This window comes from Oncorhynchus mykiss, chromosome 13 (genome assembly GCF_057628025.1).
Source record: "Oncorhynchus mykiss isolate SJ-2025 chromosome 13, ASM5762802v1, whole genome shotgun sequence".
Classification (NCBI taxonomy): domain Eukaryota; kingdom Metazoa; phylum Chordata; class Actinopteri; order Salmoniformes; family Salmonidae; genus Oncorhynchus; species Oncorhynchus mykiss.
In genome coordinates, this window is record NC_143034.1 from 71,878,565 (window position 1) to 71,905,857 (window position 27,293).

Here is a 27,293-nt window from a genome sequence, read left to right on the forward strand (position 1 = left end):
TGTTTCATCATTAATACATAGAATATACTTTATTTTCTCTTCCTCTGGTGTGTGATTGTAACAAACAAACAAACTGACACAGCAGTGTGGGATCTGGATCAACTCATCTTGGTTTCTGGCTGTGCACAGCTGGGAATAGGATCCACCAAAACCTGTGACCTTTTCCCTTCGCTCCTCTCTAATAGTCTGTCGTCTAAAAACACCTCTAGCTTTTCAGGACGGAAGCCCCACCTATTTACCTAAACATCAGAGTGCAGGCAGAATCAGTGTTCCATCACAAATACATTCACACACACACACACAAAGAAAAACACTCAAACACAGGCTCACTGACTGAAAGGTTAAAAGGTGACCAATCAACAGTTTTTACACACAGTAATGCCGGTTCTAATACAGTACAAGGCCCAGAGACGATGACAACGCCCACAGAAAGGCCTGTTTCAGCAGGAGGCTCTTCGGCAGGACGTTCTGAGGCTCAGCCATAGAGTTAGAAAGAGGACTCATCTTAGTATCTGTGGTAGAAGCCGTCAATGGCAATGTCCATGCAGAAAACGGGCTACATACAGTACATCTATCTAGTCTAACTCTATGGGCCCAGCTCTAAATGTGTTGCTTATTGGTTTCCTAGCCCAGGGAAGTGCTGCTGCTGGTTGGGTTGCTGTTACTGCTACAGTGTCTGAACAGGAAAATTGCTGCTGTTGGGTTGGTTGTGTGACTATGACATAGTGGGCCAATGCCTTTGCCCTTGATAGCAAGACTAATTAGCCCTAGTTTTTTTTTATCCTGATGATACCACTGGTTATATGGTTATCTTAGCCTCAGTTACAACTCATGTTAGTCAACACTGGCAAGGATTTCATAAATTCCTAGATTAAGGACCAGAGCACAGGAGGTTGGTGGCACCTTAATTGGGGAGGACGGGCTCGTGGTAATGGCTGGAGCAGAATACCTGGAATGGTATCAAACACATGGTTTCAGCCATTATTCCAGCTGTTCCTCCCTCAGCAGCCTCCTGTGGACCAGAGGTAACCTAGATTAATGACCAGAGGTAACCTAGATTACTGACCAGAGGTAACCTAGATTACTGACCAGAGGTAACCTAGATTACTGACCAGAGGTAACCCTCCTATATACTCCAAGTTATCCCCCTTTGTTATCTCAAAGCTGGGCTCTTTAACTCAAGGAAACATCACCCGGCTAGCCATCCTTTCCCTCTCCTCCTCCATGTCAGTACAGGATACCCACAGAGGCGGAGCTGCATGTAGGTTTGGAAGACGTTCCGGCTGCTGGATGAATAACACACTGTAAAGAGCTCATCTCTTCAGCAGTTGTCAGATCTATATTATGGAAGTGGAGACGGTCAAGATAAGAGTGCCGTGTTTGTAACGTGTGTGTAGTGAGTATCAGCATATGTCCGTTTGTGTATGTTGTGTGTGTGAGACAGTCAGTTTTTCACACCGGTGGCTCCGTTCTTCTCTCCATTGGCACCTGGCAGGGTGTAAGGCAAGGTGGGACCCTTTTTACTGGGCAGGGTCAAGGGCTGGCGGATGTTCAATCGGTCTTTCTCTGCCTCTGCATCTTCATCATAGCGGTCATCATCTTCTTCCGCCTCGCTCTGGCGGGGGGAGGAGTGGCGCGACAGAGACGGAGATGGGGGCACAGAGGCCGGTCTAGGGTAACGGAAACCTTGGGCCTGAAAAGAAAGGTTGGTGGGTTTTAGAGGGTACGACACAGACAACACACCATGGCTGTGTTTAGACAGGCAGACACATTCTGATGTGTAGTTCACCAATTGATCTTTTGACCAATCACGTCAGATGTATTTCAGATCTGATTGGCCAAAATACCAATTAGTTAAATCAGAATTGGGCTGCCTGTCTAAACACAGCCAGAGTAGCATAGCAGTATGTTGAATCTCTGACACTTTCTCATAAGATTAACTAATCCAGATTTATATCTTATTTCACATATGAAATAAACCAGGGGTGTCCAACTCAAACCCGTCAGGGTCGTGTCTGCTTTCTTTTGTTAGTTCCTTTCAAATTGTATCCAATGAGGACAGAGACAACCAGGTGAGGGGAGTGCCTAATTAATATGACCTTAATTGATAAAGTACAAGGGATGAAGGAAAACTTGCAAACTTCTAAAACCCTGTTATAACCCTCAGCCCTCCAGGTAATTGAGTAAACACCCCTGTTATAACCCTCAGCCCTCCAGGTAATTGTGTAAACACCCCTGTTATAACCCTCAGCCCTCCAGGTAATTGTGTAAACACCCCTGTTATAACCCTCAGCCCTCCAGGTAATTGTGTAAACACCCCTGTTATAACCCTCAGCCCTCCAGGTAATTGTGTAAACACCCCTGTTATAACCCTCAGCCCTCCAGGTAATTGAGTAAACACCTCTGTTATAACCCCCAGCCCTCCAGGTAATTGAGTAAACACCCCTGTTATAACCCTCAGCCCTCCAGGTAATTGAGTAAACACCCCTGTTATAACCCTCAGCCCTCCAGGTAATTGAGTAAACACCCCTGTTATAACCCTCAGCCCTCCAGGTAATTGGTAAACAAGAAGAGTCCAACTACAAAGGTCCACTACAGCAGATTCCTACTGAGTGAATAAAGAACACATGTTTTACTCATCTCCCCCGGGCACCATTAGGTACTAGGTGGTTTCTAACGGTGTAGAATTATTAAAGTACCCATTGTTACCCAAAAGGAGGAAACAGCATCTCCTCTCCAGACAGACAGACTTACAGTGTCAGAGTCATGAGGTTGGTAGAAGTAGGTATCTGGGAAGGCTTTAGCCAGGGCCATGTGACGAGCTGATATGTAATACTGAAGGAGAGAGGAGAGATGATAGTTATTAGTAGAACGGTTGACATTTCTTCTCTTGGTAAAGGTGAAAGTTCTCACCCTGCCCAGGTATCTCCAGTCCAGAAGGTCACTCAGACGCTCGGTTCGGTTACGCTGGATGATCCTGGCGCGCCGGCTCTGCTGACAGAACTGGAACAGGTACGACGTGAGCTGGTTACATGACTCATCAACCCCTCTGTACCGTCGATCAAGGATGTAGATTCCTGAGGTAGAGGACAACAGCATTAGTCAAATCTACTGGAGATCAGTTGGTAGAGAATGGCGTTTGTAATGCCAAAGGTTGTGGGTTCAATTCCCACTGGAACCACCCCATACGTACAACGTAACATGAATGACTGTCTCTTTGGATAAAAGCCTCATCTAAACGACATATTATACAGGGACCATTACTTATCTAAATGTAGAATGTTTAATCAGCCCCTTGGACGACACTTAACAACCTTGACTTGGACACATTCTGAACACACCGTATGCTGAGGGATCAGCTATGTGTTCCTCCATGAAGCAGCCAAACCCAGAGAGGTTGGTAGAGATTGAGGGGATCCCCATGACTGTACACTCAGCTGAGAAAGAGAGAGATTGAAGTAAATATACTTGTATATGCCATACAGCCAATGTACAAGACAACCATATCTCCATGGTTCATAGTATCTATAAGAGTCTACCTGGTGGTTCATAGGTTCTATAAGAGTCTACCTGGTGGTTCATAGTATCTATAAGAGTCTACCTGGTGGTTCATAGTATCTATAAGAGTCTACCTGGTGGTTCATAGTATCTATAAGAGTCTACCTGGTGGTTCATAGTATCTATAAGAGTCTACCTGGTGGTTCATAGTATCTATAAGAGTCTACCTGGTGGTTCATAGTATCTATAAGAGTCTACCTGGTGGTCCATAGTATCTATAAGAGTCTACCTGGTGTATATCCCCACGGTTCATAGTAAGAGGGGAACACTCCAAGATGGCAGCCTCTTACAAACTCTTCATAATCCATCGGCAGGAGGGGAGAGGTGGAGGACAGGAACTCTGGGTGGAAGATCACCTAAAAGGATGATGGGAAACACAAATGAAGCAGGGGATGAGGACAGAGTTGACCAGATGAAAGAGATGCACTTCCACCATATTATTTACACCAGTTTTACAAGTCTTCCAATCAGTGCAGAAGAAGAGGAAGAGAGGAATTATTTTGAAGCAGTTGAACCCATTTGACCCCCAGCTCTGCAGCGGGCTGAGCAATGGTTTCTAGCCCAGACTGGTCTGTGCATCAGTAGCAGGATAGTGTTATAGTAATGACATTTGTGTGACGGGAGGGACCAGAGCAGAGCACAGTGTGACGGCTATGTATTTGTAAAGTGTCAGTATGGCCCACATGCCATCTCACTAGCAAATGAGGACAATGGCAATGAGCCGTGTTTTTATCCTGGAGGATTGTTGACATAGGCTATGTAACGTCGTCTCCGGCTGGAGCTGCCTAATACGTTTAATTATCAAATTATTTAAATGAATCAATCACTCTACCTTGACGCGGTCGGCAGAGCTGTTGAACAGGCCGATGCGGCGAATGCAAGTGAGGATGGGGTCGTTGCTGTCCTCCAGCATGTTGTGGGTACAGATGGGAGGCTGGCACTGCCTCTGGGTGGCAAAGATGGCACGCTTCATCATGGTGAAGTCGTCCTTACTCAGCATCTTGGACACGTCCGGCAACTGCCCACTAATGCAGCACAAAGGTAGATTTTACTAAGGGTGTAAAATACAAACCAGCACAAAGGTAGATTTTACTAAGGGTGTAAAATACAAACCAGCACAAAAGCTCTGATGAAGGCCAAGAGGCAGACACATCAGCATGAATCAAATGTGTGTGGGCTTCCCTTCTCTTTAACTAACACAAAGTAATTCATACAAACTGTAGTCTATAAGCTCTCTTACAGTAATAATGGTTTACAGGAAAGTGATTCATATGGGTTTACAGGACAGTGATTCATATGGGTTTACAGGACAGTGATTCATATGGGTTTACAGGACAGTGATTAATATGGGTTTACAGGACAGTGATTCATATGGGTTTACAGGACAGTGATTCATATGGGTTTACAAGACAGTGATTAATATGGGTTTACAGGACAGTGATTCATATGGGTTTACAGGACAGTGATTCATATGGGTTTACAGGACAGTGATTCATATGGGTTTACAGGACAGTGATTCATATGGGTTTACAGGACAGTGATTCACTCCTAGCTGTCCCTAGTCCACCTGGCCATGCTGCTGCTCCAGTTTCAACTGTTCTGCCTGCGGCTATAGAACGCTGACCTGTTCACCGGACGTGCTACCTGTCCCAGACCCGCTGTTTTCAACTCTCTAGAGACAGCAGGAGCGGTAGAGAGACTCTCAATGATCGGCTATGAAAAGCCAACTGACATTTACTCCTGATGTGCTGACTTGTTGCACCCTCGACAACTACTGTGATTATTATTATTTGACCATGCTGGTCATTTATGAACATATTGGCCATGTTCTGTTATAATCTCCACCCGGCACAGCCAGAAGAGGACTGGCCACCCCTCATAGCCAGGTTCCTCTCTAGGTTTCTTCCTAGGTTTTGGCCTTTCTAGGGAGTTTTTCCTAGCCACCGTGCTTCTACACCTGCATTGGTTGCTATTTGGGATTTTAGGCTGGGTTTCTGTACAGCACTTTGAGATATCAGCTGATGTAAGAAGGGCTATATAAATACATTTGACATGGGTTTGCAGGGCAGTGATTCATATGGGTTTACAGGACAGTGATTCATATGGGTTCATACAGTTGTTGTACTGGTAGTTCAACAGCACAAATGGGGATTCATAGAGGTCCACTTACACCAGCAGTGATTCTTATGGGTTTACAGGACAGTGATTCATAGAGGTCCACTTACACCAGCAGTGATTCTTATGGGTTTACAGGACAGTGATTCATATGGGTTTACAGGACAGTGATTCATATGGGTTTACAGGACAGTGATTGATATGGGTTTACAGGACAGTGATTCATAGAGGTCCACTTACACCAGCAGTGATTCATATAGTTTCTTTCCGAAGCGTTCCTTCACTGTTTGAGCGGTATCCCTGCCATGAGGATGTCAAAACAAAGTCCAGTTATTAGTCACTAGAAATACATCCGTTTTATTATTTTCTCACATGCCAGTGTCTCCCTCTGTGGCAGGAAACAGCCATGGTGGCGTTGTCATTACCAGAGCTGCTTCCTGACTGCTTGGCCTTTCAGCGTCTCCACGTTGAAGTTGTTGGTCCGCGCAGGCATGATGAAGAACGCAACGACAGTCACATCGCTGTGGTTGACCTGGGGGAGAGAGAGGAGGCAGGGAGGGAGTAAATACCTGCAAGATTCTTGAATACATCCAACTAACCGACAGACAGGTAGACAATGGATATGTACACTCACACAGACATACAGTCCATTCAGGAAGTATTCAGATCCCTTGACTTTTTACACATTTTATTACATTCCAGCCTTATTCTAAAATTGATTTTTTTTAAACACAATAACCCATAATGAAAGTGAACAGGTTTTTAGAAATGTTTGCAAACATCTAAAAAAAATACCTTATTTAAGAATAAACAGAAATACCTTATTTACATAAGTATTCAGACCCTTTGCTAGGAGACTCGTAATTGAGCTCAGGTGCATCCTATTTCCATGAATCATCCTTGAGATGTTTCTATAACTTGATTGGAGTCCACCCGTGGTAAATTCAATTGATTGGACCTGATTGGACCTGATTTGGAAAGGCACACCTGTCTATAAGCCCACAGTTTACAGTGCATGTCAGAGCAAAAACCAAGCCATGAGGTCAAAGGAATTGTTTGCAGAGCTCTGAGACAGGATTCTCTGGTCTGATGAAACCAAGATTGAACTCTTTGGCCTGAATGCAAAGTGTCACGTCTGGAGGAAACCTGCCACCATCCCTACAGTGAAGCATGGTGGTGGCAGCATCCTGCTGTGGGGATGTTTTTCAGGGGCAGAGACTGGGAAACTAGTCAGGAACGAGGGAAAGATGAACGGAGCAAAGTACACAGAGATCCTTGATGAAAACCTGCTCCAGAGCACTCAGGACGTCAGACTGGGGCAAAGACTCAACTTCCAACAGGACAACGACCCTAAACACACAGCCAAGTCAATGCAGGAGTGGCTTTGGGACAAGTCTCTGAATGTCCTTGAGTGGCCCAGGCAGAGCCCGGACTTGAACCAAATCAAACATCTCTGGAGAGACCTGAAAATAGCTGTGCAGCAACGCTCCCCATCCAACCTGACAAGAGTTTGAGAGGATCTCCAGAGAAGGATGGGAGAAACGTCCCAAATACAAGTGTGCCAAGCTTGTAGCGTCATACCCAAGAAGACTCGAGGCTGTAATCACTGCAAAAGGTGCTTCAACAACGTACTGAGTAAAGTGTCTGAAGACTTATGTCAATTTGATATAATATTTTGTTGTTGTTGTAATACATTTGCAAAAATGTCTAAAAACCTGTTTTTGCTTTGTCATTATGGGGTATCGTGTGTAGATTAATGAGGGATTTTTTCCCAAATCAATTTTAGAATAAGGCAGTAACCTAACAAAATGTGGAAAAAGTTGAGGGGTCTGAATACTTTCGGAACGCACACACATTTTCTGATACACGTGTACACACACACACACAGTGCCGGACACACGCACACACAGCTTACTCTCAGTAGATAGTTGAGTCTGGCCAAAGCCTCCAAGAAGATATCAGCTCCTTTGTTGCTGAACTCATACCTCCCAGCGATGAACAGGAACAGACACTTGTCCAGGTTGAAGTCCAGGTGCCTGGCGGGTGGGACAACAACAACCATTCAAGATGAGACCATCACCTGACCACATGTCCAGACCAGGGTTGGGGTCAATTTCATTTCAATTCAGTCAATTCCAAAAGTAAACCGACATTCCATTTGCTTCTCTATGAGAATTGATATTGGAATTCAGGTTATTTCCTGAATTGAAATGGAACGGACCCCAACCCTCATCCAACCACATTCATTAATTAATTCCCTTGTTCTCCATAATCAAGATGTAAATCATTAAAATGAAGGTTGGGGTATGTATAATTTGATAATGAGATTGAGAATCTTAGCAAATTAAAGAAAAATACCACAAACTATATTTTGACATTTGTTTAATTAGTCCACTGTTGATACAGTCTCAAAATGTCAGCAATCAAGTTTTTTTGGGGTGTTGTTCCCCTTGAACTCAGGTGAGCACCAGCCAGACAGTTGTGTTTGGCTAACTGTGTTTCTGTAGTCACTTGTGATGCAGTTTTCAAAACAATGGCCACTGGATTGGTGCAAATCATAATGATTCTGCTAGGCTACGTTGTATCGACCTTTTAAGTGTCTTTCCATTCACCCCAAAACGGTTAGACACTCATTAACACTGCTAACGGCTAAGCACACAGCAGGGCTTGACATTCTGGTAACTGTGCGAGACACACTGGGCCAGTGCCAACTGAAAGCTACTGGCCCGAAGAAAAAAATACAAGATCTGACAGCAGGTGATTTTATATTTAATTTGTGGGCTGAGTAAGTCGCCTATACAGGGTTCATACAGACATCGGAAAGTCAAATTCAAGGACTTTAAATATTTTTTTTAAGCACTTAAATTGTAGGCAAATTTTGAAGGAGCTACATTGTCATTGTTGTAATAGCCTATAGAAAAATAAAATTCCCCCCAAAGCGTTTCCACTATGAATAATGCATTCTGTTTTTAATAGGCCTAACCAATAGTATTATGCATTGACATTCACAAAACTTTTACATTCTAAAATGTCACAATAATGTGGACATTGCCTTACTAAATAGACAGCATGCTCCTGACACAAACACAACAACGTGTCTGTACATGTGGTAGCTAGTCAGTCTCACCACTTTAAAAATAAATAAGTGAACCTACTAATCGAGTCAGTTAAGAACAAATTCTTATTTACAACACCGGCCAAACTACCTTTGTATAGAAAACCAAGTTGAAGCAAACATAATAACCGCATAGGGTTTTACCGCAACAGGCTTCAATTGAAACAGCGGGAAACAAACGAAAGCACCTGAATCTCAAAAACTGATCAGAAATTCAATCACGTAATAATTCTATTGGAGCAGTAGAAGTTGTAAATCGGCTACCATAACCAATGACTTCAACAACCAAATAGTGGAGAAGAAATATCTGATTTTCAAGGTAGGCTATTCCATGACTGATTTTGTGCATCGCCAATATTTAAACAAGAACGTTTTACCTGGGTTGCATACCCATTCTGGCCTTAGCATTTACTGCTAGATATAACTTGTAACATCTTTCCTACTGCTTTCCTCAACACAACAACCAGCTGTTTCAGAGCTGCGCGTTCTTTCTGCGCATCAGATCATCTATAGGCCGTGTGCAGAGCGAGTGATAAATAACCGACATAACGAACGAAAAGCTTTGGGAATCCATTTTTTAAAATAAATTATATAGCCTAGATTAAAAATAGCATTATTAAAATGTGTTTTCCACTGGCCAGGGGGCCACTGATGGAGGGTTTCTAAACCTCCCCTGTATGTCAAGTCCTGACACACACAGACAGGGGCATTCCCGTGACAATGTTGCCTCTTCAGAAACTTGATTTATTTTTGGTCAGTTGCACATTACTGTTTGAATAAATCATGATAAAAAAAGATATGTAACTGGCACCCTTGCGACCAAAACATGTGTCGCGCTGTTATGGCCACAGTATCAAACCCTGAAAATGATAGTGTCAATAAGGTTCAAGCAACAGGCTGTTTCTATGGTTGTCTATTAATATGATAGGTAACACTCCCATCACTGGGAAAAAAAACGGGTTAAATTAACATTGTTTCCACATCATTTAAACAAAACAAATGTGATAATGTTGAATCAACAACAAAAATAAACATAAGGGAATTTCTTATTTTTTTCCACCCAACTTTGAACCTAAATCCAATGTGATGGTGATCATGTTTTGTTGAATTTACATTAGTTGACAACTCAACATAATGACAATCAAAAATAGACATTGAAATGACATCTGTGCCTAGTGGGTCAGCAGTATGTATATATAGTATATTTGTGTTTGGGTGGTGACCCCACTGACCCATAGAAGTGACCTCTGATGAACTCCTGGATACGGTTCTTGCTCTGGGCGTGCAGGTTCTGGAACTCATGCATGGCAGAGAACTTCTTCACGTTCAGCCCGTTAGGGGTGATTATGTCTGTGGGGTGGCGGGGGAGAAGGAGAGAGGGAGAACAGGAAAGGGAGAGAGAGAGAGAGAACAGGAGACGGAGAGGTAGAGATAACAAGAGAAGAGAGGTAGAGAAAGAACAGGAGATGAGGGGTAGAGATAACAAGAGAGAGGAGAGGTAGAGATAACAAGAGAAGAGAGGTAGAGAAAGAACAGGAGATGAGGGGTAGAGATAACAAGAGAGAGGAGAGGTAGAGATAACAGAAGAGGTTAGCCAGACAGTCAACTAAGAACAAACAAAGAGGTTAAAAGGTTTAAAAAAAAACAGAGACTTGACAGGAATTCCTGTGACAGACATGCACACACACACCTGGTTTCCTCTTGAGCAGGTGCTCTGCCTCAACGGCTGTGATCTGAGAGACGGTGGTGAAGACATGAGCGCAGCGTGCTGCTGTCCTCTCCAGACAATACCGATGGTAGATCTGTCTATCCCCCGCCTCCTTATCCACGTTGAACTGAGACAGAGAGGACAATTCCAAATCCTCAATTCCACTCACCAAGACTAAGCTATTACCTACTATGAGCTAAAGTTAATTGAATAAATAACTTGCAAAAAAACATATTCTCAATTATTTTTGATCATAAAACAAAGCCTATCTGATCTAGAGTAGTGGCTGTGGTGGCTGTGGTGGCTGTGGTGAAGAGGCTGGGAGACACTGACCCACAACGTTCAGCAGTTGTGGGCCAAGTAAATAGCACATCAACTAAGTGCTTTCACTGTTTTAGTGGAGCAATCCAGGGTCGATGAAACAGGACAGACTAGATGCTAAAAACCAACATGCTAAAAATGCTAAGGTCCTGCCCGCCCCACCTTCCACACACTTGCGTAACTCTGGAAGCATCAGATTGGTATCATCAGTCTGGTAACAGTTCTCCACTAACTCTAGAAGCATCAGATTGGTATCAGTATGGTAACAGTTCTCCACTAACTCTAGAAGCATCAGATTGGTATCAGTATGGTAACAGTTCTCCACTAACTCTAGAAGCATCAGATTGGTATCAGTATGGTAACAGTTCTCCCCTAACTCTAGAAGCATCAGATTGGTATCAGTATGGTAACAGTTCTCCACTAACTCTAGAAGCATCAGATTGGTATCAGTATGGTAACAGTTCTCCACTAACTCTAGAAGCATCAGATTGGTATCAGTATGGTAACAGTTCTCCACTAACTCTAGAAGCATCAGCTTGGTATCATCTGGTAACAGTTCTCCACTAACTCTAGAAGCATCAGATTGGTATCAGTATGGTAACAGTTCTCCACTAACTCTAGAAGCATCAGATTGGTATCAGTATGGTAACAGTTCTCCACTAACTCTAGAAGCATCAGATTGGTATCAGTATGGTAACAGTTCTCCACTAACTCTAGAAGCATCAGCTTGGTATCATCTGGTAACAGTTCCCTTTCAGATCTACACTAGTGAATACTAAGTAGGGGACTAGGGGTTGATTTAAGATCAGGGCAAAAGATACTAGCTAGGGTGATACAACTGACCTTCAAACAACCTAGAATGACCCACAGCGCTTACTGTGAGGTCAGTTACCTGTGAATGATGGTGAAGATGCACAAAGACAGAGCAATCAGAACAAAGTAAACATGACATCCCAACCCTGACCAACACACACCACAGATCATGACATCACCACATGTGTACACACAAACACACAGATACACTCACATCGGCGAGGTTGTTGTAGAAGTCCACGCTGCCGGCACACAGGTAGCGTCCCAGCAGGGTGGCGTGGGTGGTGAAGATGGTTGCCACGGGCAACTGTCTTTGTCTACACAGCGCCAAGCCCAGGCCTGCCAGCCACTCATGGAAATGGGCCAGGATATGGGGAGGCTCCTCACACTGCGCTGCATACTGGAAGAAGACAATGTGGGGTTAATATAATGGGCCAGCATACTGGAGGAAGACAATGTGGGGTTAATATAATGGGCCAGCATTCTGGAGGAAGACAATGTGGGGTTAATATAATGGGCCAGCATTCTGGAGGAAGACAATGTGGGGTTAATATAATGGTCCAGCATACTGGAGGAAGACAATGTGGGGTTAATATAATGGTCCAGCATACTGGAGGAAGACAATGTGGGGTTAATATAATGGGCCAGCATACTGGAGGAAGACAATGTGGGGTTAATATAATGGGACAGCATTCTGGAGGAAGACAATGTGGGGTTAATATAATGGTCCAGCATACTGGAGTAAGACAATGTGGGGTTAATGGGCCAGCATTCTGGAGGAAGACAATGTGGGGTTAATATAATAGCCAGCATACTGGAGGAAGACAATGTGGGGTTAATATAATGGGACAGCATTCTGGAGGAAGACAATGTGGGGTTAATATAATGGTCCAGCATACTGGAGTAAGACAATGTGGGGTTAATGGGCCAGCATTCTGGAGGAAGACAATGTGGGGTTAATATAATAGCCAGCATACTGGAGGAAGACAATGTGGGGTTAATATAATGGGACAGCATTCTGGAGGAAGACAATGTGGGGTTAATATAATGGTCCAGCATACTGGAGTAAGACAATGTGGGGTTAATGGGCCAGCATTCTGGAGGAAGACAATGTGGGGTTAATATAATAGCCAGCATTCTGGAGGAAGACAATGTGGGGTTAATATAATAGCCAGCATACTGGAGGAAGACAATGTGGGGTTAATACGGAACCTTATACGGAATACTGTTACTAATGAATTGTAAACTTGAACTGACACAAGCCATTATTAATCTGGCTAGAACAGTGGTCGCCAACCGGTCGATCGCGATCTTCAAAACATTCCTAGTCTATGAAATACTTCTGTAGAAAAGCCAACGAACGATAAAGTATTGCACTCCTTTTTTAGATCGTGTTGAGCTGTTGCTGGTAGGTGCACTTGATTCAAACGTCCTGCGCACCGGGTAAGCAAAGTGTTCCCATGAGACAAACTCTGCATACCCGGCAAATCTGTGACTAAATCAAGTGCACCTACTACGCTGCCCAATCGGAAAGCTCAAATCACCGTGAATCACTTTTAAAACCAATGACCAACCTGTCTACGAATACAGCAAAGAGCTGCTGTTTTTATGAGTGTTTAAGTTTCTATTCAGCTCTGTCACTATTAGAAAACACACATCTCCGTACTTCCACTCAGGCTGCAGCTGTAATGAAAGAGTAGCCAAGTATCAACAGCCCTGCCTTTTATTATTATTAGCAGCTCATCGTGTCCATTTTAATATTATGGAATATTTCACTTTCTCTGGTCACAGGAACATCATGAATTTGTTTATGAGGCAGATGCGGTGCGACCGAGTTTCGCCATCAGGTGGAAGACGGTGTCCCCTCTCTCTGGTCAGTCTCACCGGAGGAAAGGAAGGAGAGAGCAGAGATCGTGAGAGGTGGTTGGGAAAAATAGTTTTGAACGGTCATCTAACCCGGAATTCCAAGTCGGAAACTCTGGCATCTTTCTAGAGCTCCGACTTTTCGACCTGAAGATCATTGACGTGGTGATTTGGCCTCGTTGACCATCAGCTGCAGGTACCATCAGTCCAGCAAAATAAAAAAGCCTCGTAGACCATCAGCTGCAGGTACCATCAGTCCAGTAAAATAAAAAAGCCTCGTTGACCATCAGCTGCAGGTACCATCAGTCCGGTAAAATAAAAAATCCTCGTTGACCATCAGATGCAGGTACCATCAGTCCAGTAAAATAAAAAAGCCTCGTTGACCATCAGCTGCAGGTACCATCAGTCCGGTAAAATAAAAAAGCCTCGTTGACCATCAGCTGCAGGTACCATCAGTCCAGCAAAATAAAAAAGCCTCGTTGACCATCAGCTGCAGGTACCATCAGTCCAGCAAAATAAAAAAGCCTCGTTGACCATCAGCTGCAGGTACCATCAGTCCGGTAAAATAAAAAAGCCTCGTTGACCATCAGCTGCAGGTACCATCAGTCCAGTAAAATAAAAAAGCCTCGTTGACCATCAGCTGCAGGTACCATCAGTCCAGTAAAATAAAAAAGCCTCGTTGACCATCAGCTGCAGGTACCATCAGTCCAGTAAAATAAAAAAGCCTCGTTGACCATCAGCTGCAGGTACCATCAGTCCAGCAAAATAAAAAAGCCTCGTTGACCATCAGCTGCAGGTACCATCAGTCCAGTAAAATAAAAAAGACAATTATTTAAATTCATGCTTCACAGTGACTCACAACTGCTAAACCAACTGATCTATTTTGTTATCAAAGCTCAAGTTTTGAAATATGGTCTGATTAACAATATTGGCAGGCCAATCATATAGCCAGTATTCTGTGATAATGTATAAGGCCTACTGCCCAAACCTCATTCCTACAAAACTGTTTGTGTGAGGTGAATGTAAAAAATAAATCTGAGCAGTAGATCTCAGCTTGCTTTTTGACTGCGAAAGTGATCTTGACTCAGAAAAGGTTGGCGACTACTGGGCTAGAACCACCTACTTATAACAGTGAGCAGTATGTAGGCCACGCCCCCCTTATCCCCATTCAACCCATTATCCCTGACCCTCTGTGGCAGCAACCCACCTCTCCTAGTAACTCATTATCCCTGACCCTCCCTGACAGCAACCCACCTCTCCTAGTAACTCATTATCCCTGACCCTCCCTGACAGCAACCCACCTCTCCTAGTAACCCATTATCCCTGACAGCAACCCACCTCTCCTAGTAACCCATTATCCCTGACAGCAATCTATCTCTCCTAGTAACCCATTATCCCTGATAGCAACCCACCTCTCCTAGTAACCCATTATCCCTGACCCTCAGACAGCAACCCACCTCTCCTAGTAACCCATTATCCCTGACCCTCTCTGGCAGCAACCTACCTCTCCTAGTAACCCATTATCCCTGACCCTCCCTGACAGCAACCCACCTCTCCTAGTAACCCATTATCCCTGACAGCAACCCACCTCTCCTAGTAACCCATTATCCCTGACCCTCAGACAGCAACCCACCTCTCCTAGTAACCCATTATCCCTGACCCTCTCTGGCAGCAACCTACCTCTCCTAGTAACCCATTATCCCTGACCCTCCCTGACAGCAACCCACCTCTCCTAGTAACCCATTATCCCTGACCCTCCCTGACAGCAACCCACCTCTCCTAGTAACCCATTATCCCTGACAGCAACCCACCTCTCCTAGTAACCCATTATCCCTGACAGCAATCTACCTCTCCTAGTAACCCATTATCCCTGACAGCAACCCACCTCTCCTAGTAACCCATTATCCCTGACAGCAACCCACCTCTCCTAGTAACCCATTATCCCTGACCCTCCCTGGCAGCAACCCACCTCTCCCAGTAACCCATTATCCCTGACCCTCCCTGGCAGCAACCCACCTCTCCTAGTAACCCATTATCCCTGACCCTCCCTGGCAGCAACCCACCTCTCCTAGTAACCCATTATCCCTGACCCTCCCTGACAGCAACCCACCTCTCCTAGTAATCCATTATCCCTGACAGCAACCCACCTCTCCCAGTAACCCATTATCCCTGACCCTCCGACAGCAACCCACCTCTCCTAGTAACCCATTATCCTTGACCCTCCCTGACAGCAACCTACCTCTCATAGTAACCCATTATCCCTGACCCTCCCTGGCAGCAACCCACCTCTCCCAGTAACCCATTATCCCTGACAGCAACCTACCTCTTCCAGTAACCCATTATCCCTGACCCTCCCTGGCAGCAACCCACCTCTCCTAGTAACCCATTATCCCTGGCAGCAACCCACCTCTCATAGTAACCCATTATCCCTGGCAGCAACCCACCTCTCATAGTAACCCATTATCCCTGACCCTCCCTGACAGCAACCCACCTCTCCCAGTAACCCATTATCCCTGACAGCAACCCACCTCTCCCAGTAACCCATTATCCCTGACAGCAACCCACCTCTCCCAGTAACCCATTAGCCCTGACAGCAACCCACCTCTCCCAGTAACCCATTAGCCCTGACAGCAACCCACCCCTCCCAGTAACCCATTATCCCTGACAGCAACCCATCTCTCCCAGTAACCCATTATCCCTGACAGCAACCCACCTCTCCAAGTAACCCATTATCCCTGACCCTCTGTGGCAGCAACCCACCTCTCCTAGTAACCCATTATCCCTGACCCTCTGTGGCAGCAACCCACCTCCCCTAGTAACCAGGCGGTCAAGAAGCCAAAGAGGACGGCGTCGTTGGCCTCGCGGTCGAACCAGGGCACCCCGATAGAGAAGTTGTCCCACAACTCTTTTTTCCACTTATCCAGGTTCCAGGCAGTGAACGCCACATCTATCAGCACCACGTATGGACTGCCCTCAATCAGCCAACGACCAAAGTACACCTGGGGTGAAGAGAGAGAGTGAGAGAGAAAGGGTGAGAAAGAGACTGGGGTCAGTGTTTTTAAAGTAGCTTGCTAGCCAGGCAGGTGCTGTTAGCCATAGTGTCGCAACACATTTAGCATATTTTCAATGTGGTCACAGTCTGGACATAGAGTGTTTGACATGTATATGTTTATTTGTTGTGGCCCAGTACAGATAATTAAAAAGCCATTTCTTGCTGTTTATACCATAAAGAACTGGGAGCTTACACAATGATTTACACATATGTTCCACAACTTCCAGTCCTGAAGTGAGGACGATTACGGCACAGTATCGCTCTCATCCAATCAAATGATCTGACCTCACTACACAGGGCTTTCCCATGGTGCACTGCACTGCTATGACAATGCACACCTAGAATGCCAAGGAGTGACTCAGTATGGCACACACACTTACACATATGAACTGCACATGCACACTACACACACGCTACAGACTGCCTACCAGAAATAGACAGCAGTGTGTGTGACACTGATACAGTCTTTAACCTTTTAACAGAAATACCAGAGATTAGAACGACAGGGACAGAGTGAAGGATAGAGTGAAATAAATACAGAGAGAAGGAGGGACACTGTGTTTGTGTGTGTGTGGACGTGTTCAACTATACTTGTGGGGACCAGAAGTATACAAATGTATTTTTGACAAACTGGGGACATTTTGTTAGTCCCCACAAGGTCAAATACTATTTCTAGGCGGTTTAGGGTTAAGGTTAGAATTAGTGCTCGGGTTAGAATTAAGTTTAGGGTTAGGAACTAGGGTTAGGGTTAGGGAAAATATGATTTTGAATGGAACTGACTTGTGTGTCCCCACAAGGTTAGTTATACAATACTGTGTGTGTGTGTGTCCTGGGGAAAGGCCAATGACATGGACCAGTGTTAGGTGGGGTCTTGGGGTGCACAGGGGCTTCTGAGGCAAGGTTGACGTCACTGATCAAACCTTTTTAAAAACCGAAGGACACTGCTTAGAAATGCCTAAAATAGAATAATACTGCTTTTAACCTCATCATAATCCCCCAAAAAACTTCAATTGCAAGGACGTGAATAAGTTATGTACTGCTAATGTTTTTTTCATATTGTTGTCAACGTCACGATGGAGAACCAATGGTAATTCAGGAAGCTGCACACACACACAGGCTAGTTGAGGTACGAATTCTAATTAGAAACTTCACACTGGGTTCTAAAAAGCACATTTTAGTCTCATGGATTTTATTCTCCTTTGGTGCTAATGTTAGATGCAGCTGCTTTAAAGCGACAATCTGCAGTTTGGTAAAAAGCTGAGGGGTGGGGCTGGGGAAATGTAACCACTCTCAAACTCAGACAGAACTATGGACTGACCATCCATGATATCACACTGATAGTTTTAACCATGTTTGATTTATATGGTGTTTGTTTAATGTTTACAAACATTGGAGTAAATCAAGCTTATATATTTTGGGTTGTGGTGGGGTACGACAGTTAAACTGAGCTCATGAGGCATTTAAATAAGTTATATTCTTAAAGAATCAAAAATGGATGAAGCAACTGCAGATTTCCCCTTTAAGTACTTTAACAGTGCCAGCAAACTGGTGTGGGTCTCTGTGCGGGTCTCTGTGCGGGTCTCTGTGCGGGTCTCTGTGCGGGTCTGTACCTTACATCCACTGGAATTCATCTTGTCTATGGCTCTCTTAAGGGCAGGGTTGGTGGGCTCAATCAGCTCCACCTGGGTACGGACGTTACTCTCCACGTACGGACCAACCAGGAAATAGTTTTCTCCCCATTCCTCTGCCGTCAGACGGGCTTTGGTCTGGATCACTGTGTAAATCCCACCAACTGCACAGAGGCACGGACCAAGAGTTATTACTAATATACTGTCATTACACACAGAACCAAGAGTTTACTAATATACTGTCGTTACACAGAGAACCAAGAGTTATTACTAATATACTGTCATTACACACAGAACCAAGAGTTATTACTACACACAGAACCAAGAGTTATTACTAATATACTGTCATTACACACAGAACCAAGAGTTATTACTAATATACTGTCGTTACACAGAGAACCAAGAGTTATTACTAATATACTGTTATTACACACAGAACCAAGAGTTATTACTAATATACTGTCATTACACACAGAACCAAGAGTTATTATTACACACAGAACCAAGAGTTATTACTAATATACTGTCATTACACACAGAACCAAGAGTTATTACTAATATACTGTCATTACACACAGAACCAAGAGTTATTACTAATATACTGTCATTACACACAGAACCAAGAGTTATTACTAATATACTGTCATTACACACAGAACCAAGAGTTATTACTAATATACTGTCATTACACACAGAACCAAGAGTTATTATTACACACAGAACCAAGAGTTATTACTAATATACTGTCATTACACACAGAACCAAGAGTTATTACTAATATACTGTCATTACACACAGAACCAAGAGTTATTACTAATATACTGTCATTACACACAGAACCAAGAGTTATTACTAATATACTGTCATTACACACAGAACCAAGAGTTACTACTAATATACTGTCATTACACACAGAACCAAGAGTTATTATTACACACAGAACCAAGAGTTATTACTAATATACTGTCATTACACACAGAACCAAGAGTTATTACTAACATACTGTCGTTACACACAGAACCAAGAGTTATTATTACACACAGAACCAAGAGTTATTACTAATATACTGTCATTACACACAGAACCAAGAGTTATTACTAATATACTGTCATTACACACAGAACCAAGAGTTATTACTACACACAGAACCAAGAGTTATTACTAATATACTGTCATTACACACATAACCAAGAGTTATTACTAATATACTGTCGTTACACACATAACCAAGAGTTATTACTAATATACTGTCGTTACACACAGAACCAAGAGTTATTACTAATATACTGTCATTACACACAGAACCAAGAGTTATTACTAATATACTGTCATTACACACAGAACCAAGAGTTATTACTAATATACTGTCATTACACACAGAACCAAGAGTTATTACTAATATACTGTCATTACACACAGAACCAAGAGTTATTACTAATATACTGTCATTACACACAGAACCAAGAGTTATTACTAATATACTGTCATTACACACAGAACCAAGAGTTATTATTACACACAGAACCAAGAGTTATTACTAATATACTGTCATTACACACAGAACCAAGAGTTATTACTAATATACTGTCATTACACACAGAACCAAGAGTTATTACTAATATACTGTCATTACACACAGAACCAAGAGTTATTACTAATATACTGTCATTACACACAGAACCAAGAGTTACTACTAATATACTGTCATTACACACAGAACCAAGAGTTATTATTACACACAGAACCAAGAGTTATTACTAATATACTGTCATTACACACAGAACCAAGAGTTATTACTAACATACTGTCGTTACACACAGAACCAAGAGTTATTATTACACACAGAACCAAGAGTTATTACTAATATACTGTCATTACACACAGAACCAAGAGTTATTACTAATATACTGTCATTACACACAGAACCAAGAGTTATTACTACACACAGAACCAAGAGTTATTACTAATATACTGTCATTACACACATAACCAAGAGTTATTACTAATATACTGTCGTTACACACATAACCAAGAGTTATTACTAATATACTGTCGTTACACACAGAACCAAGAGTTATTACTAATATACTGTCGTTACACACAGAACCAAGAGTTATTACTAATATACTGTCGTTACACACAGAACCAAGAGTTATTACTAATATACTGTCATTACACACAGAACCAAGAGTTATTACTAATATACTGTCATTACACACAGAACCAAGAGTTATTACTACACACAGAACCAAGAGTTATTACTAATATACTGTCATTACACAGAACCAAGAGTTATTACACACAGAACCAAGAGTTATTACTAATATACTGTCATTACACACAGAACCAAGAGTTATTACTAATATACTGTCGTTACACACAGAACCAAGAGTTATTACTAATATACTGTCATTACACACAGAACCAAGAGTTATTACTAATATACTGTCATTACACACAGAACCAAGAGTTATTACTACACACAGAACCAAGAGTTATTACTAATATACTGTCATTACACAGAACCAAGAGTTATTACACACAGAACCAAGAGTTATTACTAATATACTGTCATTACACACAGAACCAAGAGTTATTACTACACACAGAACCAAGAGTTATTACTAATATACTGTCATTACACACAGAACCAAGAGTTATTACTAATATACTGTCGTTACACAGAGAACCAAGAGTTATTACTAATATACTGTCATTACACACAGAACCAAGAGTTATTACTAATATACTGTCCTTACACACAGAACCAAGAGTTATTACTAATATACTGTTATTACACACAGAACCAAGAGTTATTACTAATATACTGTCATTACACACAGAACCAAGAGTTATTATTACACACAGAACAAAGAGTTATTACTAATATACTGTCATTACACACAGAACCAAGAGTTATTACTAATATACTGTCATTACACACAGAACCAAGAGTTATTACTAATATACTGTCATTACACACAGAACCAAGAGTTATTACTAATATACTGTCATTACACACAGAACCAAGAGTTATTACTAATATACTGTCATTACACACAGAACCAAGAGTTATTATTACACACAGAACCAAGAGTTATTACTAATATACTGTCATTACACACAGAACCAAGAGTTATTACTAATATACTGTCATTACACACAGAACCAAGAGTTATTACTAATATACTGTCATTACACACAGAACCAAGAGTTATTACTAATATACTGTCATTACACACAGAACCAAGAGTTACTACTAATATACTGTCATTACACACAGAACCAAGAGTTATTATTACACACAGAACCAAGAGTTATTACTAATATACTGTCATTACACACAGAACCAAGAGTTATTACTAATATACCGTCGTTACACACAGAACCAAGAGTTATTATTACACACAGAACCAAGAGTTATTACTAATATACTGTCATTACACACAGAACCAAGAGTTATTACTAATATACTGTCATTACACACAGAACCAAGAGTTATTACTACACACAGAACCAAGAGTTATTACTAATATACTGTCATTACACACATAACCAAGAGTTATTACTAATATACTGTCGTTACACACATAACCAAGAGTTATTACTAATATACTGTCGTTACACACAGAACCAAGAGTTATTACTAATATACTGTCGTTACACACAGAACCAAGAGTTATTACTAATATACTGTCGTTACACACAGAACCAAGAGTTATTACTAATATACTGTCATTACACACAGAACCAAGAGTTATTACTAATATACTGTCATTACACACAGAACCAAGAGTTATTACTACACACAGAACCAAGAGTTATTACTAATATACTGTCATTACACAGAACCAAGAGTTATTACACACAGAACCAAGAGTTATTACTAATATACTGTCATTACACACAGAACCAAGAGTTATTACTAATATACTGTCGTTACACACAGAACCAAGAGTTATTACTAATATACTGTCATTACACACAGAACCAAGAGTTATTACTAATATACTGTCATTACACACAGAACCAAGAGTTACTACTAATATACTGTCATTACACACAGGACCAATAGTTATTATTACACACAGAACCAAGAGTTATTACTAATATACTGTCATTACACACAGAACCAAGAGTTATTACTAATATACTGTCGTTAAACACAGAACCAAGAGTTATTACTAATATACTGTCATTACACACAGAACCAAGAGTTATTACTAATATACTGTCGTTACACACAGAACCAAGAGTTATTACTAATATACTGTCGTTACACACAGAACCAAGAGTTATTACTAATATACTGTCGTTACACACAGAACCAAGAGTTATTACTAATATACTGTCGTTACACACAGAACCAAGAGTTATTATTACACACAGAACCAAGAGTTACACACAGAACCAAGAGTTATTACACACAGAACCAAGAGTTATTACTAATATACTGTCGTCACACACAGAACCAAGAGTTATTACTAATATAATGTCGTTACACACAGAACCAAGAGTTATTACACACAGAACCAAGAGTTATTACCAATATACTGTCGTTACACACAGAACCAAGAGTTATTACTAATATACTGTCGTTACACACAGAACCAAGAGTTATTACTAATATACTGTCATTACACACAGAACCAAGAGTTACTACTAATATACTGTCGTCACACACAGAACCAAGAGTTATTACTAATATACTGTCGTTACACACAGAACCAAGAGTTATTACTAATATACTGTCATTACACACAGAACCAAGAGTTATTACTAATATACTGTCGTTACACACAGAACCAAGAGTTATTACTAATATACTGTCGTTACACACAGAACCAAGAGTTATTATTACACACAGAACCAAGAGTTATTACTAATATACTGTCGTTACACACAGAACCAAGAGTTATTACACACAGAACCAAGAGTTATTACACACAGAACCAAGAGTTATTATTACACACAGAACCAAGAGTTATTACTAATATACTGTCATTACACACAGTGATACCTTTGTTGGCCACCTCCCATGCGATCTCGAAGAGGACAGCGTCCTCCAGGTCAAACTCCTCATCCCACTCCTCCAACCCCGACAGGGAGGTGATGGACAGGCTGCGAGCCAGAGGCATGCTGGGAAAGAACAACAACACACATGGTTTAGACATGTCATGAGACACACACACATTGTTTTTTGGAAGGAAGGGTATATTCAGCTGATAAAATAGCTGAAGATGTAGTTAGACATGGGGGTCATCATTGAGGTGGAAAAGAAATGGGGCTAGGTGTAGAGTCAGTGAGGTTAAGGGGTGAGGTTGAAAAGTTACCATTGGCTAGGATTAGAGTCAGTGAGGTTAAGGGTTAAAGTGAATGTGTGCTCACTTTCCAGCATTTTTACATATCAGTTTATTGTACCTTTATTTAACTAGGCAAGTCAGTTAAGAACAAATTCTTATTTTCAATGACGGACTAGGAACAGTGGGTTAACTGCCTGTTCAGGGGCAGAACGACGGATTTTGACCTTGTCAGCTCGGGGATTTGATTTTGCAACCTTCCGGTTACTAGGCCACCTGCCTCTAACCGCTAGGCCACCTGCCTCTAACCGCTAGGCCACCTGCCTCTAACCGCTAGGCCACCTGCCTCTAACCGCTAGGCCACCTGGCGCCCAGATTGCTAAGACCATTGAGAGAGTGGATGGTTACAACTACCTCAGTACACTCAGCTTAGAGAGAACTGGGATGTCGTGGTCTAAAAATACGTCAGTAAAAAATGATTATTTATATTTTATTTCACTTGCTCCCCCCCCCGCCGACAGTCTTTACTCTGCCTCCACCCCCTCAATGGTAATTTAGTCTGCTGCTCTCCCTATGGTCCCCCCCCCCACAGTCTTTACTCTGCCTCCACCCCCTCAATGGTAATTTAGTCTGCTGCTCTCCCTATGCCCCCCCCCCCCCCCCCCGACAGTCTTTACTCTGCCTCCACCCCCTCAATGGTAATTTAGTCTGCTGCTCTCCCTATGGTCCCCCCCCCCACAGTCTTTACTCTGCCTCCACCCCCTCAATGGTAATTTAGTCTGCTGCTCTCCCTATGGCCCCCCCCCCCCCCGCCGACAGTCTTTACTCTGCCTCCACCCCAATGGACATGTATTTATTCATCACTGCTACAGTTGTTACTGTGTTCCTATCTATGCTGCTATAGTCTATGTGGCGGGGGATATATATATCACACACACAGTACACACACACACACACCTCTCTCTCGTGGGACTTTTTCCACATTGCTTGCTCTTTGGGGATTTTAGGCTGGGTATCTGTAGAAGTATTTGTGTCAGCCGCTGATGTCAAAAGGGATTAATTAAATACATTTGATTGACTGAGTCACTGGTCTACTTTGCAAACTGAGAAGGCTGGATAAAAATGACGTCAGAATGGGAGAGATGGTTTATGTTCAAATGAGATTTGTTGAGACCAGGATATCGGTTGGAGAGCAGCTGGGCAGCTGAGTGTTAGGCAATCTCCTTCACAGCCCAAAGAACTGCCAGACTGGCACACACCTTCAGTCTTTAAAAAGCCAATGAGAAGAGGCTGTTCCAACTAGCTCCTCTGTGTCTTATGGGGTTCTAGGAGTGTGTGTGAGAATGAGAGAGACAGTATGCAGTGTTGTGTGTGTGCATATGGGTGTGTGAGAGAGAATGTGATTTGTGTGGTGTGTGTGTGTGCGTGAGTGCGTGAGTGTGATCTGTTTGTGTGTGAGAGAGAGAGTGAAATATTTGTGGAAGTACAGTCATCAACTGTAATGTAAAGTAGTGGAAGACAAGAGGGGGAAGGTAGAAGAGGTGGGGGGAGGGAGAGGAAGAGAGAGGGGAGGTAGAAGAGGTATGGGGAGGGAGAGGAAGAGAGAGGGAAGGTAGAAGAGGTGGAGGGAGGGAGAGGACGAGGAAGAGAGGGAAGGTAGAAGAGGTGGAGGGAGGAAGAGGACAAGGAAGAGAGGGAAGGTAGAAGAGGTGGAGGGAGGGAGAGGACAAGGAAGAGAGGGAAGGTAGAAGAGGTGGAGGGAGGGAGAGGACAAGGAAGAGAGGGGTAAGGTAGAAGAGGTGGAGGGAGGAAGAGGACGAGGGGGGGGGTAAGGTATAAGAGGTGGAGGGAGGGAGAGGATGAGAGAGGTGCAGGTGGGCTCTGAGTAGAGCCTAGGTCCAGGAAGTTACTACACTATTTTAGTGACATGTTCTGACCAGACATTCCTGTCATGCCAGAAAAATACTGAATGTGACACACACCCCTCAGCTTCTGTGAAATAGCTTGGACAACAAACGATGCTGGTGACACACAGCACCATGATGAAATATTGCAGGGTGATTTACGACACTAGTTGCAGCAACCCAAAGCTGGTCGACTGTTGGCATGCTGTGGCTCGGGCAAAACCAACTCCCATGGTTTCAGACTGTTGTTGGAAATGTAGAGACATGTCATATAGAGCAAGTCATAATACTGTAGTGTAACACACTTGTGATGATCGAGAGAATGTTCTCCCCCTTTTTTCTTCTCTCTCTCACACACACATTTGATGAATGATAAAGCTGTAAAAGACAGATGAGACCTACTCAGCCAGGGCAGGCTAATATATATCATACATGATAGTCTATGTCACACTGACCATGTCTGAGGCTACTTTCTCTTCCTGACTATGAATGAAGTCCATTATACATCCTAAAGAAGCCTGTAGGGCTGCCTGGGAACAGGTTGATGGCTACTAGTACTGTCCGAGGCCTCCTCTTCGCTCGTGCCGCTCAGTCACACCTCCAACACAGACACTCCAGCAGCGAACAACACACTATCATTTATAAATATGAAACACCGCTTTGTTACTAATAATGATAACAATGTAACGTGTTTACTGTCATCCGCTACATTGCAACGACACACTGTATCAGGAAAGACTGCTTGCCCAGCCAGAACACAGTGTGACTATGACAGCAAACACATCGCGATGCAGACGACGCTCTCCTAACCTCGGCAATAATACACGTCCTCATAGGCTATACGTTCCAGAAAACATGGAATTATCATCAACCCCACTGAAGTGGTGAAGGTTACTTACCCTAAACCGGTGTCGTACCAAGTTCGGTAAAGCAAGCTATGGCAACGTTAGCATCTGTTTAAATCAATCAACAAAAAAACTTGAGATAGCAGAGGGGGCGGAAGCCTCATGCGAATGCTGGAGATTCACATTGGTTTAATGCACAGTGTGTCATGTTGATGGACAAAATGAAATAACGTCTGTGTGCGGATTACTGCACGTAAGGGGGCGGGGTTGTATCGGCTAAAGTACCGCCCCTTTCACATTATTCATGAGATGGCGTTCTTGACCCCTTGATTTCTATGGGGTACAGGCCCCGCCCATGGGAAATGGGTCGTTTTCACAAACCAAAATGCACAATTGGTTTACTGAGTTCACTAACACGGACTCTGGTTGGTGGACTTTGTTGTCAATCGAAGGAGAGGGAATCGTGAGCAACGTGAGCAACTGGTCTGTCTTTTTTTATTTTTCAAAGAGGAGAGAAAAGGGCAAGCAAGTTATTTATAATGTTCGTTGAGTGTCAGATTGGAGTATAGCGGAAAGTACAACCGACAACGTGACTACAGAATGACATTTGACCATGCAGCAAGCCCCGCTCTCAGTTCTTATATGCTGTGAAACCTTACCGAACTTATAGTTTTTCCTCTTGCATGTCTCTCTCTCCACACACACACACACACACACACACACACACACACACACACACACACACACACACACACACACACACACGTCATTGCCCACATGGGGCATTTGCAGATTTGCAGGTAAAGAAAAAAAAATACTACTAGCCAACTAGCAATTCTATAAAGTTGGCTTTAGCTAGCCCAGATGGGTTCCCAATCTCCCAACCTCCAAGAAGCTAGATGCTTTTAGCAACAGTAGTATTTACATACTAGCCTTGTTAGGAATTAGCTTGCAAAGCCAGAAGTTCAATTTCAATTTACTATGTAGATTGTCTGTAGGGTTGGTCCTAATGCAGTGGGGAAATTGAGATTTTTAAAAAACTGAACATAAATTAAACAGACTTTTCAAATG

At 42.7% G+C, this 27,293-nt stretch overlaps 1 protein-coding gene across 1 annotated transcript; it reads right to left on the reverse strand.

Annotated features, from left to right (window-relative positions):
* Nucleotides 1–2: 2 nt before the first annotated feature.
* On the reverse strand, nucleotides 3–26,554 carry gys1 (glycogen synthase 1 (muscle)). Its single transcript, XM_090197486.1, has 16 exons — nucleotides 26,277–26,554; nucleotides 23,194–23,312; nucleotides 18,156–18,337; nucleotides 16,301–16,492; nucleotides 11,845–12,030; nucleotides 10,479–10,623; nucleotides 10,021–10,138; nucleotides 7,589–7,709; nucleotides 6,099–6,205; nucleotides 5,914–5,973; nucleotides 4,391–4,583; nucleotides 3,788–3,914; nucleotides 3,342–3,437; nucleotides 2,914–3,077; nucleotides 2,755–2,835; nucleotides 3–1,693 (listed from the first exon to the last, which is right to left on the reverse strand). Exons 2-16 carry the CDS (start codon nucleotides 23,309–23,311, stop codon nucleotides 1,445–1,447), a joined length of 2,139 nt encoding a protein of 712 aa, XP_090053612.1. The 5' UTR covers nucleotide 23,312; nucleotides 26,277–26,554; the 3' UTR covers nucleotides 3–1,444.
* Nucleotides 26,555–27,293: the final 739 nt, after the last annotated feature.

Bases quoted from the DNA above. Each gene is read 5' to 3' on its own strand.
- gys1 (XM_090197486.1), bottom strand. From the start codon at position 23,311: ATGCCTCTGGCTCGCAGCCTGTCCATCACCTCCCTGTCGGGGTTGGAG. The intron at 5,974-6,098 runs GTAATGACAACG...TCCTCATGGCAG, and splicing joins GCAGTCAGGAAGCAGCTCTG to GGATACCGCTCAAACAGTGA. The intron at 1,694-2,754 runs GTAAGTCTGTCT...CTTTCTTTTCAG, and splicing joins AACCTCATGACTCTGACACT to GCCCAAGGTTTCCGTTACCC.